The sequence below is a fragment of the Ammospiza nelsoni genome, chromosome 3, assembly GCF_027579445.1.
Source record: "Ammospiza nelsoni isolate bAmmNel1 chromosome 3, bAmmNel1.pri, whole genome shotgun sequence".
Taxonomy (NCBI): domain Eukaryota; kingdom Metazoa; phylum Chordata; class Aves; order Passeriformes; family Passerellidae; genus Ammospiza; species Ammospiza nelsoni.
In genome coordinates, this window is record NC_080635.1 from 20,722,290 (window position 1) to 20,736,810 (window position 14,521).

At 35.9% G+C, this 14,521-nt stretch overlaps 1 protein-coding gene and 1 long non-coding RNA gene across 4 annotated transcripts in view; one reads left to right on the forward strand and one right to left on the reverse strand.

Moving 5' to 3' along the window:
* Nucleotides 1-14,521, reverse strand: part of SPATA17 (spermatogenesis associated 17) — an 80,260-nt gene that overhangs the window by 31,282 nt on the left and 34,457 nt on the right. For all 3 annotated transcript variants that reach the window (XM_059469108.1, XM_059469107.1, XM_059469109.1), the window contains exon 5: nt 2,302-2,505. In XM_059469108.1, the coding sequence (XP_059325091.1) occupies nt 2,302-2,505 (204 nt within the window). The remainder of the gene's footprint in view (nt 1-2,301; nt 2,506-14,521) is intronic.
* On the forward strand, nt 5,411-8,509 carry LOC132071785 (uncharacterized). Its single transcript, XR_009418196.1, has 4 exons — nt 5,411-5,462; nt 5,997-6,145; nt 6,891-6,940; nt 8,053-8,509. It is a non-coding gene; the product is annotated as an uncharacterized LOC132071785 (long non-coding RNA).

Below are 14,521 nucleotides of genomic sequence, written 5' to 3' on the forward strand. Positions count from 1 at the left end.
TTTCATCAGCTCAAACCAGTGTCCTTTTCTTAGACATACAACCCTAAATTGTCAAAGTGTTGTGCAGGGATTTAGCCGTGTGACTCCCATTAACATCAATAAGAGTCGGGCAGCTAAATCCACGCGCTGTGCTTTGAAAATTTACCCCACAGTGTACATCCCAGGGTGCTGAAAGGATTAAAGTATTATATAGTAAATTCCCTCTTTGAGGTGCAGAAAATAAACAGAACTCTTCTGGTTTGTTCTAAAAGGCTATCTGTGCATGACTGCTGTGTGTGCATCTGAACTTAAAAAGGTCTATAAAATATTCCAAATCCAAGCAGAAGCTCGTAAGATATTTTGTGTAGAGTGAAGCAATTTTGCAAGAGCACCTTAACAATGGAAGAACTGTGAATTCCCTATTTAAAAGCCTGATTCCTCACCATGCTCACAAGGCAAAAACTTTCCTCTTTCCTGAGAGACAATGCAACCCGCCACATCCTGCTCAAGGACTGTCATAGCCCCTTGGTCCCAGAAGGTAAAGCTATAATGTCATGTTTATGTCAACTCCAAACTCCCTGATCACCCAAACTGCCTGTTGGCTCACGCTTTGTCTCAGTTCTAATGTGAGTCAATGAGGTCATTCTATGAGGAGCCTCAAAGCAGTCAGGATAGGGATAACACAAGGAAGGAAGGACATAGGTGGAGAACAGCCCTGAAGTTGATTCTTACTGTTACAAGCAGTGGGCTCACCTCTGCTTCTCCAGAGGCATTCTTAGAATTACAGAATCATAGACCTTCTTAGAATCATAGAATCATAAAGGTTGGAAAAGACCTCCAAGATCATGGAGTCCAATCTTTGACCAAACACCACCTTGTCAAACTAAACCATAGCACTAAGTGCCATGGGCACTCATTTCTTGAACCTTTCTGGGGATGGTGACTCTACTGGCTCCTTGGTCTGCCTGTTCTAATGCCTGACCACCTTAAAGTGAAGAAATTCTTCCTGATGTCCGGCCTGAACCTTCCTTGGTACAGTTTGTTGTTATGTCCTCTTGTCCTGATGCCTGGGAAAAAGAGGCCAGCCCCCACCTGGCTTACAGCCTCCTTTCAGAGACTTGTAGAGAGCAATATTGATTCAGAGGAGTAAAACACCATTAAAGATATTTGTATATATACGTTGCTTATTGCTCAAGTTGTTACATTTCTGCAGATAGGTGATAGTTTCACTGAAAGTTGCTAAGAAGGACTCATTTAGAAGTATTGTCTTTCTAAGCAAGATACAAATAAGGAAATTTAAGTATGGAATGGAGTACTAAATGGAAAAGTGTCAGAGGTTCTGAAGATATTGTGTCACTCATGATGAAACCAGCATGAAAAGTGTATGTGTGAGCTAAGCAGAAGATTCAGTAGACTGGGAAAACTGAAAAATTCTTCAGAACAGAGGGAAACTCAAAATATTTCTACCCCTAAAGTACTTGTATAAGGCACCTACTCGCAAAAGCTACATTTCATTGTATTATCAAGTGTGGAACACAAATTTCTCAAAGTTTTTTTTCTGCTGTATATATTATTGGTCACATTCCCAGCAGGTTTTGATAATATGGGAGCAAAAGCGGTTTTGCCATCTTGTGAGACATTCGCTTTGATGCATTATGCCACAGATGTCCATAACTCTACAGAAAAGGAAAAAATCTACCTGCCAGATACGGTGACATCAGCTGAAGTTAAAATTGAGACTACGACAGTTAATAATGGAAGCTGGGCAAATTGGTTGTGATGGAGCAGAACACATAGAAATCTTTGTTATTAAAGCTCTCACACATCTAGTGGACACAAGAGAGTAGGAACTATTCTGAACTGAGAGGATGCCTCAGTCTTCGTATGGAAAAAATTGCAAACTGAGGACAAAGTTATCAACAGCTGCTTAATTCTTCCTATCACCTTTAATTTCTCCCATTTTAAAATGATTTAAGATTGGAAATTAAGAATTCTAGCTCTAATTAATCGTAATATTGATACTCAATTATATTGGGTCATACCTTTGAAATATCATAAATTACACTTTTCTTCCAAAAGGACAAAAACAACATACAAAGAATTAATATTTCCCTGTTTCTACATAACACCTAGATTTCTTTTTTCTTTAAGTCAAATCTGTGTCAAAGACTTTATATCTTCAATGCAAGCACTAGATTTATATTTTAAAAAAACATTCACAAAAGGGATATTCAGACTTGGTGATCCAAGTCAAGATATTCTGTGATAATCTCTGATGAAAGATGAGAGCAAAGCTGCTGCAGAGTCACTGGAAAGTGTTACCTGAGGTTTCTGTCTGTCAGCAGGTAGCACAGGCAGTGATGTGACAAAAGCTGGAGGCTCTTTACAGGTTGGCCAGCCATAGAGCTCATCAGCAAAAGGACTCTTCCCTTCCTGCTTCCTGTGGGTCAGTGGCTTTGACTGCCGTAGCAGCAGCTCCATTTCATCTGGGCATTTCCTGAATGGCGAATTGTAGACACCTGGAATCTGAGCAGAAAATGGGATCGTCTTTGACTTCAACTCATTTAAATTTCTGCATAAACTGTGATGAAAATCAGACAGTGGCACCTGCTGCATTTTTAAAAGTAAATCAGTCAAGTTAGGAGAAATAGTTAAGGAGAAATAGAAGAGAATTTTTGGAATACCAAAACCAATAATTGCTTTTTTCTCAACAAAATGTCCACAATAAATTCCTGAATAGCTATTACAATGTGTTTACACTTAAAGGCAGAAAACATGTAAAAACCAAAAATTTAGCACAAAGATTTCTAAATTGTGACTAAAATAGAAAGGTTCATTTATCACTGAATTTGATTTTTTTTTTTACATCACTAATTGTATGACTAGTGTGGCATAATGTAACAATTACTGATATAAAACACATATTTCAAATTCTGTTTTAGCAATCTACATCATTAACTATCTGAATATCTGGCAAGTCAAAATTATGTGACAACTGTTCCCAAATCATACCTATTTATGCAGGCATTATATCAGTTGTATATAAACAATTCCCAAATAGACATATGTGAGTTTACTGAATTAATTATGAACTGTAAAATATGAGAATTACTTTTCCATATTGCACAAAGTCACTAAATTTCCCATAAAACAGATGACAAATGATTAAAATATACAAAAATTAAAGATACAGGCTTGTTTAAAGATAATTATATTTTCTACAAAGGTACACTAAAACTTTTAAAGTAGACTTGCTCAATTAAAATACATTGTCCTTTGCACTTATCATAATTCTAATTACTAGAATAAACCTTGAGTAAAAGTAGTAGGGAAAGAAATTGGTTTCAAGATGCGGGCAAAGTTAAAGAAAAGAGTAAATGTTTAAAATCTTGTATTGCTCTTTTGGAGGACTACTGAGGACCCATGAGAAAACTGTGTAGGGCATCAGCCTCCACACAAAGTATTAAACTCTTGGGGCTGAGAGGACAGAACTCTCCCCAATGACCTCTAATGCATTTTTCATTAACATATCCTACTGGGAAGTTCCAGTTTCTTGTGTCAAAGAATTAAATGAGGTACATATAACACATATGGTCTAACAGATACTTTTTTTTAAAAAGTATTCAGCTTATTCAAAATAGTGTTGGGCTATTTAAAATTTTAAAAGCTACATTCTTCATCTCTAAATTATATGGGTCTAAGGACAATTTATTTTGGTCCTCTGGTATTTGTTCCCCTCTTATAGTATACACTAGAAAATATTTCATTAATGGGTAAAATGTACAGTGGGAAAGAGGACTTGAATGTGGTAGAAACATAAGTATGCCAAAAAACCACTGGCTGTTCCTTCAGCTCCTCAGGATGCCAAATTGGAATGGCAGGGATCCATGCTTCAAACAGGAGGCAAGAGAATCACTGGAGTGAACAGGAAATTCCAGGTCCGCCTCTATGATCTGTAAAGTCCAGCTGCAACTTAATCTTTTGTTCTGCAGATCTGGCTTGTACTCATATAAACATCTCATAAAGTAACAGATTCTCCTCATGCTGTTATTATTTTTATAGTACTTCATGCATTGTTATATTGCAATTTTCTTATCAGCCCAGTAGAGTTTTGTCTGTGACCACTCGGTGATGTGTAAGTGCTACATAAAGAGAAGTTCCATGGGCTGTCTTGGAATTTATTGCACTCTCTCACAATTGCTGAATGCAGTTACATCACATACTTCCTACACAAGTTCTCTCAAATATAAAATGCCACAGTCAATACAAATTCCATACCAATGGAATGCATTAGAATCACACAAATAAGATCCCTTGCTGGAGATACACAAACCATCTCTATGCCATGGTCATTATACCACTGCACTCATTAGTCCTACCACAGCCTTTGGATCTGCCTACACTATGACAAATTAAGTTTTTCATATATTTCACTGAACTGTTCACTGTGTTGTTGCTTCATTTTTCCACCCTTTCCTGCACCATCCATACTCAGCTGTGGAGATTGTTTACTAGACATGTCACGAGCGTGCAGAGGTTCCCAGCCATGGAGAGAGACCCTGCTCTCATGGTATGTCTGTGAAACATACTTTATAGAAAGTGACAATGGTACTGAAAATTCAAATATTATCCAGAAGAGAAACATCTCCATGCTCATCACTGAGAATCAGAGCGATCTGGAAGAAAACACTAAATCTCTCTAAAGTTGGCAGGAATGGATTTGTTGATTGGTAACAAATCCTGATCAGGGCTGAGTCTTCCCAAAATTTACACATTTTTAAAGCCTTTTCTTAAAAAAAAAAAAAAAAGAAAGAAATTAAAATATGCTGAAGAGCAAATTGAGGAGCAAATATTTAATTTTTTTAACTGAAAAAAAATTAATTGTTCTATTATTTCAATCTACATAACACAGGTTTGGGGTTTGGGTTTGTTACTCCAAAGTCTAAAAATACAGTATCTGAAGTAATTTACATGTTCTTCCTCTGGAGAGGGAAATGCAAGAATAACTTTAAATTGATGTTCTTTCTAGGTTACTTCTTTTAGTCACACTGAGAGATAGTGTGTCTCCATGAGTAAAATGGCTTTCTGAAACTGCATTTTGCAATCTCTATTAAAATACTGTGTATATTCTATTTTGTGCTTCTTTGATTAAATGTTTGGTAGTAATAAAAAACTGTAGTTCATAAAGTATAGTAGAGGTGGCCTTTGAGTCCTAGTAAAATATCTGTATTGTACTTAAATATCTGTAAGTAAAAGGAAAGGGGGAAATGTAGTACTTGAATATCTGTATATAGGCCTTGCCCCGGTAGGTCCCAGTTGTTCTTGATGGACTGCAGCTGTGATGTCCTTAACTGGGTGGCAGCTGTGGCTAATGAAGATACCTGGGATAAAAGGGGGTGGGTTGCCTGGTAAGGGGGAGCCCAGAGGGAGAAGCAGGAGTAACAGTGCTGTGAAGAGCTGCTTGTGAGAAAGCCACCCAGAAGGTACAGGACTTTAGAAATATGATAGCAACAATAAGATAATAACCACTGGTGACCCCGATGTGATAGAGATATGTAGCCTGAAGAGCTGTAGAAGATAGGACAGCCAAGAGCTGTGGCAGCCTGAGAGCTGTGAAGGAATGTAGCCTTTGAGCTGAGGAGCTGTGACAGCCAGGAGCTGTGAGAAATCTGGCCTTTGAGTCAAGAAGCTGTGGGGAAACATGGCCTTTGAGTCATGGTAAATATATGTGTTGTGCAGCCAAGAGCTGTGGTAGAATATATGTAGTGAATTGTGGCCATCTAAATATGTTTCTGTAAAAAGGGGGAAAATGTGGTAGGAGTCCTAGCTGTATTGTACAGTTGGGAGATAGGAAAATATATGTATTGTACATAATTGTAAGTAGAATATGTAAAACCTGTAAGAAAAAGAAAAGGGGGAAATATAGTAGAGGTCCTAGTAAAGTATCTGTATTGTATTTGGATATCTGTATATAGGCCTTGCCCTGATAAGCCCTGGTTGTTCTTGATGGGCTGCAGCTGTGGCTAGTGAAGATAACTGATAAAAGGAGGTGGGTTGGCCAGTCAGGGAGAGAGAGCCTGGAAGAAGCCCTGACTAAGAAGCAGCAACAAGCAGAAGAAGGAGTCTGTGCTGAGAAGAATTGCCCCCAAGAAATATCACCCAGAAGGTATGGGACTCTAGAAATAGAACAAGATAACAACAATAAAGGGTTCAAACACTGTGGAATGCTACTGAGTATTTCCAAGAGCACTAATAAACTGGCTTCTAGCACTATTAATGAAACCAAAATTAGCCATAATAAATGTGGAAATCTATTGATTCAGTGTCTTTGGAATTATTATTGCTGAAAAGGTGTCTTAACAAAGAATCATCTTTTGTTCCCCTTTTTTTACATACTCTCATGTTAAATGCATAAGATACTATATCAACAGCGAAAATGGATTTGTAGTTTAGAGAGGCCAACCAGACACTTTAAAAATTTTTGCTTCTTCTACAGGTGAAACTCTTTGTAAGATATGGGTCAAAATTGATTACAAAGTGCATATTTAAATAATGATTTTTTTAAGCAATCCTTGTTAATTACTTTATATTTTAATTATATATGTTGATGTATTCAACAAGACACAACAAAGCAATCAACAGAGTTATTATCTAGACAGATAAAATTAATACTAATTTATTCTAAACTCCCCAAGGTTTGTGTTAAGGTTAGTCCTAGATTTAAAATTGGTAAAGTATGATAGGAGAGACAAGAGGATGAGTTTGATTCTACTTTCCAGTTTAGATCAATTACTGGAAAAATTGCTTCCATTATTTCTAAAAAATCTCTCTACAACTTTTAGTCTTGTTTTTGGAATTTTTTGTGTTGTGCAATGTGGTGATGAATACCCTATTCATTCTGTCCTCTGCAGGGAGCTGGCAGTCTACAGAAATCTAAGAATTACGGGGAACAAAGCCTTTGGTACTTAATATATTTCTATATCTTCTTGAGACAAATACAATGTATTAAAAGCATTACTTCATTTTCTTTCCCTACTTTAATAAAATATTCTCTCAACCACAAAACCATTGTACTTAATACTGTGTTTTCAATGGTAGAAAAGTATCTGTCTTGGATATTACTCCATACTGTGATTTCAATATTTTCCGCACCTTTAGTCCATAAGAAAATATGTAACACTCCAAATTACCATAGATTACAAAAAAGTACCTCTGGTCTGCAGGGAGAAGAATATATTTTTCTGTACCCATGCTCTTCAACACTAAGGAGGGCCTCTGTCAAAGCCAGATTTCAGGACTTCATTTCCAGGAACAATTTTCTAAAATGACAAACACTATGGGGAAATCTGTGCTAACTGTTAAAAAAACTTACAGCTGAGTTATTTGCAGTACTGTCATGCTAACTTCCAACTCAATAAGACCAAAGAAATCTCAGGAGGGGATTCTGCTAATAGCTTCTTACTGACCTCCTTACATTAGGCCCTTCTGGTCAACAGTGGCCCAGTGGTGAATATGGCAAATGAGGTGTGAAAGCAGAGATATTTTTTTTTTTTTTTAAGGTGATGGTTCTGACTTGTCAGGGCAAATAAAAAAAAAAAAAAGGGAAAAAAAAAAAAGAGTGAGAAAGAGAAATGAGTTATACAATAGATATATTTTCCCCTAGAATTCTCTGCCTCAGACCTTCCATCATGGAAACCCAAGCGTGACCTGGAATATTAATTGCGTCAGGTCAAGCATACTGGCAAATGTACCATTTGTTACGCAGTCATCCTTAGCATTACATTAATATTTTGAATCCTTCTGCATTTCTAACGTTCTATCATTTAGTTTCCTCCCAATCATTTTCTTATCTTTATAATTAATGCTCAAATATAAAGGAAGAAAAAAATCATAAGGAAACAAATATTGATTTAATAAACATTAGCAAGAAAAGATTTAGGGATTTCATAGTCTGAATTGGTTCCACCACTAATGCTGTATTTACTCAGTGCTAAAGAAGATCCATTTTTGTCTTTTCCTGCTTATCATTTTGATACAGAAAGCAAGAGTTAACTCTAATTTTTTTTTTTCCAGAATAAAAGAAGAAAATTATTAAGGAGTTGCCTTGAAAGCTAACTATGAATTAAGGCAGCAGCAAAAGAAATTGAAAGAAGGAAGTAACAAAGAAAGGAAAGAAAAAGGTGCAAGTAGAAGGGGAAAAACAAGGCTGTGTCAACTATGCTGGAGAGTACATCGGAAAGGAGGTGATCCCAAGTGGTATAGTAAATCCTGAGCAGTTTAGATTCTGCAACTTCAATTTATTAATTATTTATTTATTAGTCCTCTTTCCTACTTCTTGGCTGAGCTTTTGAAGTCTATGTAAAAAACTGCAAACCAAATATGTTCTAAGATACAGCATAGCTATTGTACTGCAAATAAGAATACACACGCAAAATTAAAAATTGACAAAGTTGAGCTGAAGATAAATTTCAAGGATTAAATCAATAGAAAGTGTATTCTGATATATTTACATATTTTTACTGTAACTTAACTAAGCAATAATAGACACGCTCTGTTTTAATTACTTTTTTCATACCAACTCTGAATGACTGAAATAATCAACATATATCATGAATATAAATGTTTAATTTAACAGTCATTTAATCTTGAAAAAAACGGCTTTGAGGGAGGAAGCTTGTGCAAGTGGTTGTCATAGTAAGAACCTAAATAAAGTGCTACTTTCTCACTCTGGTCTTTTAATTAGGAGTTAAATGAGAAAGAAAAGGCTTCAACAAAATAGGCACTTAACTTGAAAATCTTTTCTTGCTCCATTGTATTTTGTAAAAAAACCTAAGCAAGCTGAGAGGAGAGGTAAGAGATCTTTAAAAGCCATAAAAGTAAAAGCATGAAGGAGAGCTGTGAATGAAATATTTGCTAGAGATGGGATTGCTGAATCAACACTGACCAGTGCACTTCATCATAATTATCAGGACATACTACTGCCAGGGGATTTATAAAAATCCCACTCAGCAAATAATTGCCCTGCTGTTAGGAGATAGTTGGAGTGTTAACACACTGTCACAGTCCAGCGTTTAGTAAGATATTCAACATTCAATTACTCTTGCTGAGAACTAAAAGGAAACACGATCATTTCTCAGCTACTGCAGTTATGCTTCCACATGAATTCCAGTGAACAATCCTGTTAATCCCCAGATATAGTTTCTCTAGCAGGGAAAAGAAATACCCTGAAACATTAATGATTCACAAGGAAATAAATGTTTATATAATGCTGCAAAGACGTCTGTAAAAGAGAAGGAATTTTAAATTTCTAAATAACTAGCTTTTTACAGACTTTCAGAATATTTAATATTTAGTGAAAATAAAATGCCAAGACTTTATATGAGATTTGTTTTAGAAAGAATATCTATAAAAAATCTGTAAACACTGTTCTAGCAACAAGTAAAAGACTATGTCCATGAATTCAAATTTGAAACATCAAAATATTTAAGCTTCAATATAATGTATTCTACTAGCAACAATCTGCAATTCTTTAACTAATGTGAACAGAGTTTTGTATTAACAATTAATAAATACATTGTAAAGTTTATGCAGATGTTGGAAAAATATGGTTTAACATTCTGGTTTGAGATAAAACTTCTTTACCATGCCTGACAAAAGGAAGAATTTCACCCAGCTTTATAAATGTAGGTTCAGTTCTCACTGAGCTAATGCTACTCCTCAGGCCTGATCCTCTAATCCCTGAAAAATATACTCTCAGGAATTTCATCTAAATAAGAACCAGAGGACCTAGCCTGTTATTGCACCTAAGGTATTTTACCTTTATTTGAGATACTGCTTTTATGAAGAGACCGAAGAATTCATAAATGAGTGATGAGTAGTGTATTTTCTTTCAAGTGGGATTAATTACCTGTCTTCTGCTTAATATATATTCTGTTTAAACAGTGTAATAGAAACATTAATTATTGTTATTCTGCCTTCAGAAAAGCTTGGTTCCGTCCTTTTCATCTGTGAAATGTTTGCTTGATATCAAAATAATAGTGCAGTCACAGTTTAAATGCACTTGTATAAGTAAACCAAGCAGCAATTTTATGGACTGTACAATGAGGTGTTAAGGAAATATTCAAGTCCAGTATCCTGGCCACAGACCATAAAACCAACCTCTAAACATGCAAGGCACTAAGTTCAATTGCAGGAAACAACACTGCAATTGAGTACCCAAACAGGTACCAACTGCTTGGTCATTTAGGCACCAAGACAAAAGAGAAACATAATCTTCGTTTACTGCATGAAATATTGTGGCACAACATCCAAAACACAGTAGCCCAGCAGATGCATCCCAAAAATGCATCCACCTTTCATTGATTCTCTCTCTGACTGAGGCTTACTCTGTCAAATCTAATTCTAACGCAGGCTCTTGATGACTTGACTAGATCAGGGATAATAACTCGAATGAGTGAGTGATGGCATGGGAAACAATACACTTATGATAAAGACACAATACAGGGACAGCACATTCAAAGTTCTCTTACTGTCTTCTCATTTGACTTCTGATTTCAAAACAAGCAGAAAAACACAATTTAATTGCTGAATGGCTTTATTTTAAAAACAGGAACAGGAAATTTCATTTATTGTTTAAATTTTCTCTTTAAGAAGTGCTAGGCTGAATATGGGATAACATACAAATTATAAGAATCTCTGAAAGAAAGCTGCTTCTATAACCACCTTGAGTAAGTGGGAATTAAAGATCTTAGTCTGAAAAATAATCTCTGAAGGTGAATTTATTCTTCTGTGTCTCAATAACTGCCTGTAAACACACAAACAGTATTGAGGCTACAATAATGTATCTTGTGAGAAGTTTTCAGAGCCTTAAAACACATACCTACATATGTGATATTACTTACATCCTTAAAATTATAATTCCATGCTGGATTTTTTTTTCTACAAAAAATCTACTTGCAATTCACTCCTTTTCTAACTGGATTGAGAAAAATCCTTATAATTATACCACTTAGACTCTTCTAATTTGTAACATCAGAAGTTACCTGCAACATATCAGAAGAGAGGAGAAGCTCTTTGTATCAGGTAAAGATGGAAATCATATGGAGATTTCCTTTGTCAAGGACATAATTGCTAAATAGAGAATTGTTTTACTTCTCAAAACTGCATAGGTGCAACCAAAACAATGTAACATTCTTTTCCTTGTGCCTTATGTCTCTTGCATTGTGCTTACATGTGAGTATTCCCTCACAGACATATATGCTGACAGATTTATTAAACAGTAAATCTATGGGATTAAGCAATGAGTAAAAACTCAGAATGTGGCAGAATGTTTAACAAAGCAGCCTGCAATCAGACCAATAAACAATGAGGTGAAGGTTTAATGAACAGTCGTAGTATTGTATAGGGAAAGAATAATCAGGGAACAGAAGCATGTTAGCCTGATTACTAAAGGTAGTCAGAAATTAGTAGAAAAGACTGAAATAATCAGAAAAAAACCCCAAAGATGAGGATTTTATTAAAAGATTGCTGAAATGGAAAAAGTGAAAACAAAGCAAACAACAGATAGAGGGAGATGTACAGTGTTTGTGATGTCCCTTGCAGGACAGAACAATTCCCAAATTACAGTATATATTAGATACTAAACAAAAGCATGGAATATTGAATAAACAGTGGAAGCAATGAAAGAACTTCACCATTATGCTATTCTGTTGCCTAAGAGCTGAAAAACAAAAGAACTGCTGTGTGCATCACTCATCTTGAAGTCTCATTAAAGCAAGGATACCATCAGTGCCACTTCTTAATCAACAGGAAGGTTTGCTGTTGAGACATGCATGGTATTTTATCTTCATGACTTCTCCCATGCCATTCCTAACCTCTCTCTTATGCAATTATCTCTTACTTAGCATGTACTTCTCCTAATATAACAGGAGAAAAAATTACCTGAGCAAGACTATAGCTCACACCAACTTGGTTAAATACCAGATGAACTACTATGCATCAACAAAATTTACACCAGTAACTATTTCAAGAATGTCAGTGGAGTCCATAATTTCTGAATGTAGCTTTGTGAACTATTTAGCTGATGTTGTGCTGCACTGTGATTTCCTTGCAGTATAGATTCTTAAATGCTTTTACTAGTTTTTACCATATCCTACAAACAGCCAGCATTCAATATATAACTCATTCTTACCGGCTTTCTGACCCTGCAGCAATCCAACCCTTTTGCCACCCCAATTGACAGTAATACACAAAATGTGGTCATGTTTTTCTAAGACCTCAGCATGTACACTTTTTGATAGATCGCACAGCTTGTCCTTTAAACTCTGCCATTAATCCTACCCACAGGAATTGAGTACAAAGTTTGTTGTCTAGAAAAAATCCACACAAATAGGGATTATGCAATTCAGATACCGAAAAAGACTGTTTGAATGCAGGGACCTTCTAGCTAGTGGATTTTTAAATTACTAAGGCTGAAATGCTCAATGCTATAATACACGGTAGATACAGAGATGTCACTTTGCTAAAATATCAAGCTTTGTGTGATATGGCTAGTAACAAGCTCTTCAGAAGAATCTCAGAAATATTGCCATATCTACTGGGACAAATCTTTAAAAACTAGGTTTTCATAGGATCAATCAGAAAACAACACTCAAACTTTACATTTTATCGTGTATTAAGCTCTTTCTAACGAGAGATTAATTTTTTGTGTAAACTCTCATTTCTTTGAACAGTTAACCAGTTACAAAAAAAACCTGAAATTATTTTATAGCAGGAAGCCTTTAGGAAAAATAGAGTTTACAATACCGTCACAGATAATGTTTGAAAGTTCATTCACGGACTATCTTTAAGGAATAGGAAGCGAGTATCTTGTTTTCTAGGTAGTGAGACAAAAGGAGAAATTATTGAGTTCTGTTGGAAATATTTTCACTTACCACTTGTGCTAGGCTGAGACTTCAGAGAAGAGTGAATGGGAGGGAAGTACTTTTCACTGACACTGGGAAGAAATACATCTGAAATAGTTCACATCCATGCATTTTGCATAGGAAATAGGTTATGGCATCAGCAGACAGCACTTCTTCCATCCTCTAACCACAGTTACCCATTTCTGGGCAAGAAAATTACCACACTTACAATCTTAGTTTTGGCTTTGACTGTACTTGTCCTCCCTAGAGAGATAACCACTATTTCCTGGAGAACAAAAATGTCTGATTGAAAAGAATATGAGCAAAACTGGAAAATCTATGGAAGCTTAAAAGTTTGCCACTAAATTATTTTGGCTGTGGGAGCACCAAATAGATTCTGAAGGTGTGTTTTGGCTTTCAGCTCTTTCCCTCTTTTTTACATCACCATGATAGTGTGTTGAGTAGCAGAATTACAGTTCTGTGTTCTCAAGATTAGTTATCCCAAAGGGCAAGAGCTGGACTCAGATTCTAAGAGAACAAGAGATTTTTGATTGTGCAAATCACTTAAAGGTCATTTTTGGAATTTTGAGCTGGCATTCAGGTACAATGTCTTTCTTTCAGAATCACAAACAGCTCAGTTTCTGTCTTCTTTCAGTTTACCTTACTTTGTCCTTTTTCTGAGAGAAATGTTAAGCAACACGAACTGAGATCCCTTCCAAGTGAACTGAGATGGTGTGGACAGTGCCCCATGAGGTACAAGATTGGAATGATTTTCCTGGAGTGAATGCCTGTGAATAGACTGATACATCTGGCTTCCAATGGGAAGTGAATACATGAGGAAAGCTTGCTAATTGAACATACCTGTCACAAGTACTGTCAGAAGGATATAATGCAAATTGTGAACCCTTTGGAAATCATACTTTATAAAAACAGAATACTGCAGCATGAAGTGCCTCACATACAACTCCAATTTAAATGTAGCTGCAAGCCTGCCGGAGAACTAAGAAAGCTCATCCTCTTTAATTTAAATAGGATTTTTCATGGTATAAGCTTTGGAAAGTACTCAGAAACATCTGACTACTTGGCAGAGAAATGATGAGTGGATATTAAACACCCATGGATAGGTAGAGATGTTCATTGATTGGGGCACCTAGAATAAAAAAAAAATTGACTATTTTAGTTCATCTTCAAGATGTATTAGTACTTATAATGAATGATAATTTCATCCCCTGAATGTTTTAGAGACAGGATAATAAAATTACAACAGTAAAGAGGGAGGAAATAAAATGTAAAAGGTAAGAGCTAATTCATTCTTCATGCTAGCTCAGTCCTTGGCCTTTCCTGAACAGACACTGCCAATAGTAACAAATTATGTATAATCATTTTGTGATGTGGACTGTTCACTCGGGACTAAGCTCAAATGACCAAACTTGCAGCCTTGTCTCTTAAACTGTGGATCTGGAGATCAAAGGCTAGGGCTTTATCCACTGAGTCCTCACCCTTATAAGAATAAAACTGCCAGCTGTCCAGAGACAGAGTGGATGTCAAACAGTGTCATTTCAGACCAATTGTTTTTCAAGTTCTTACAGGACAGCACATTAGGTTAGAGGCATATTAATCAGTTGTGTCTCCTGAATATT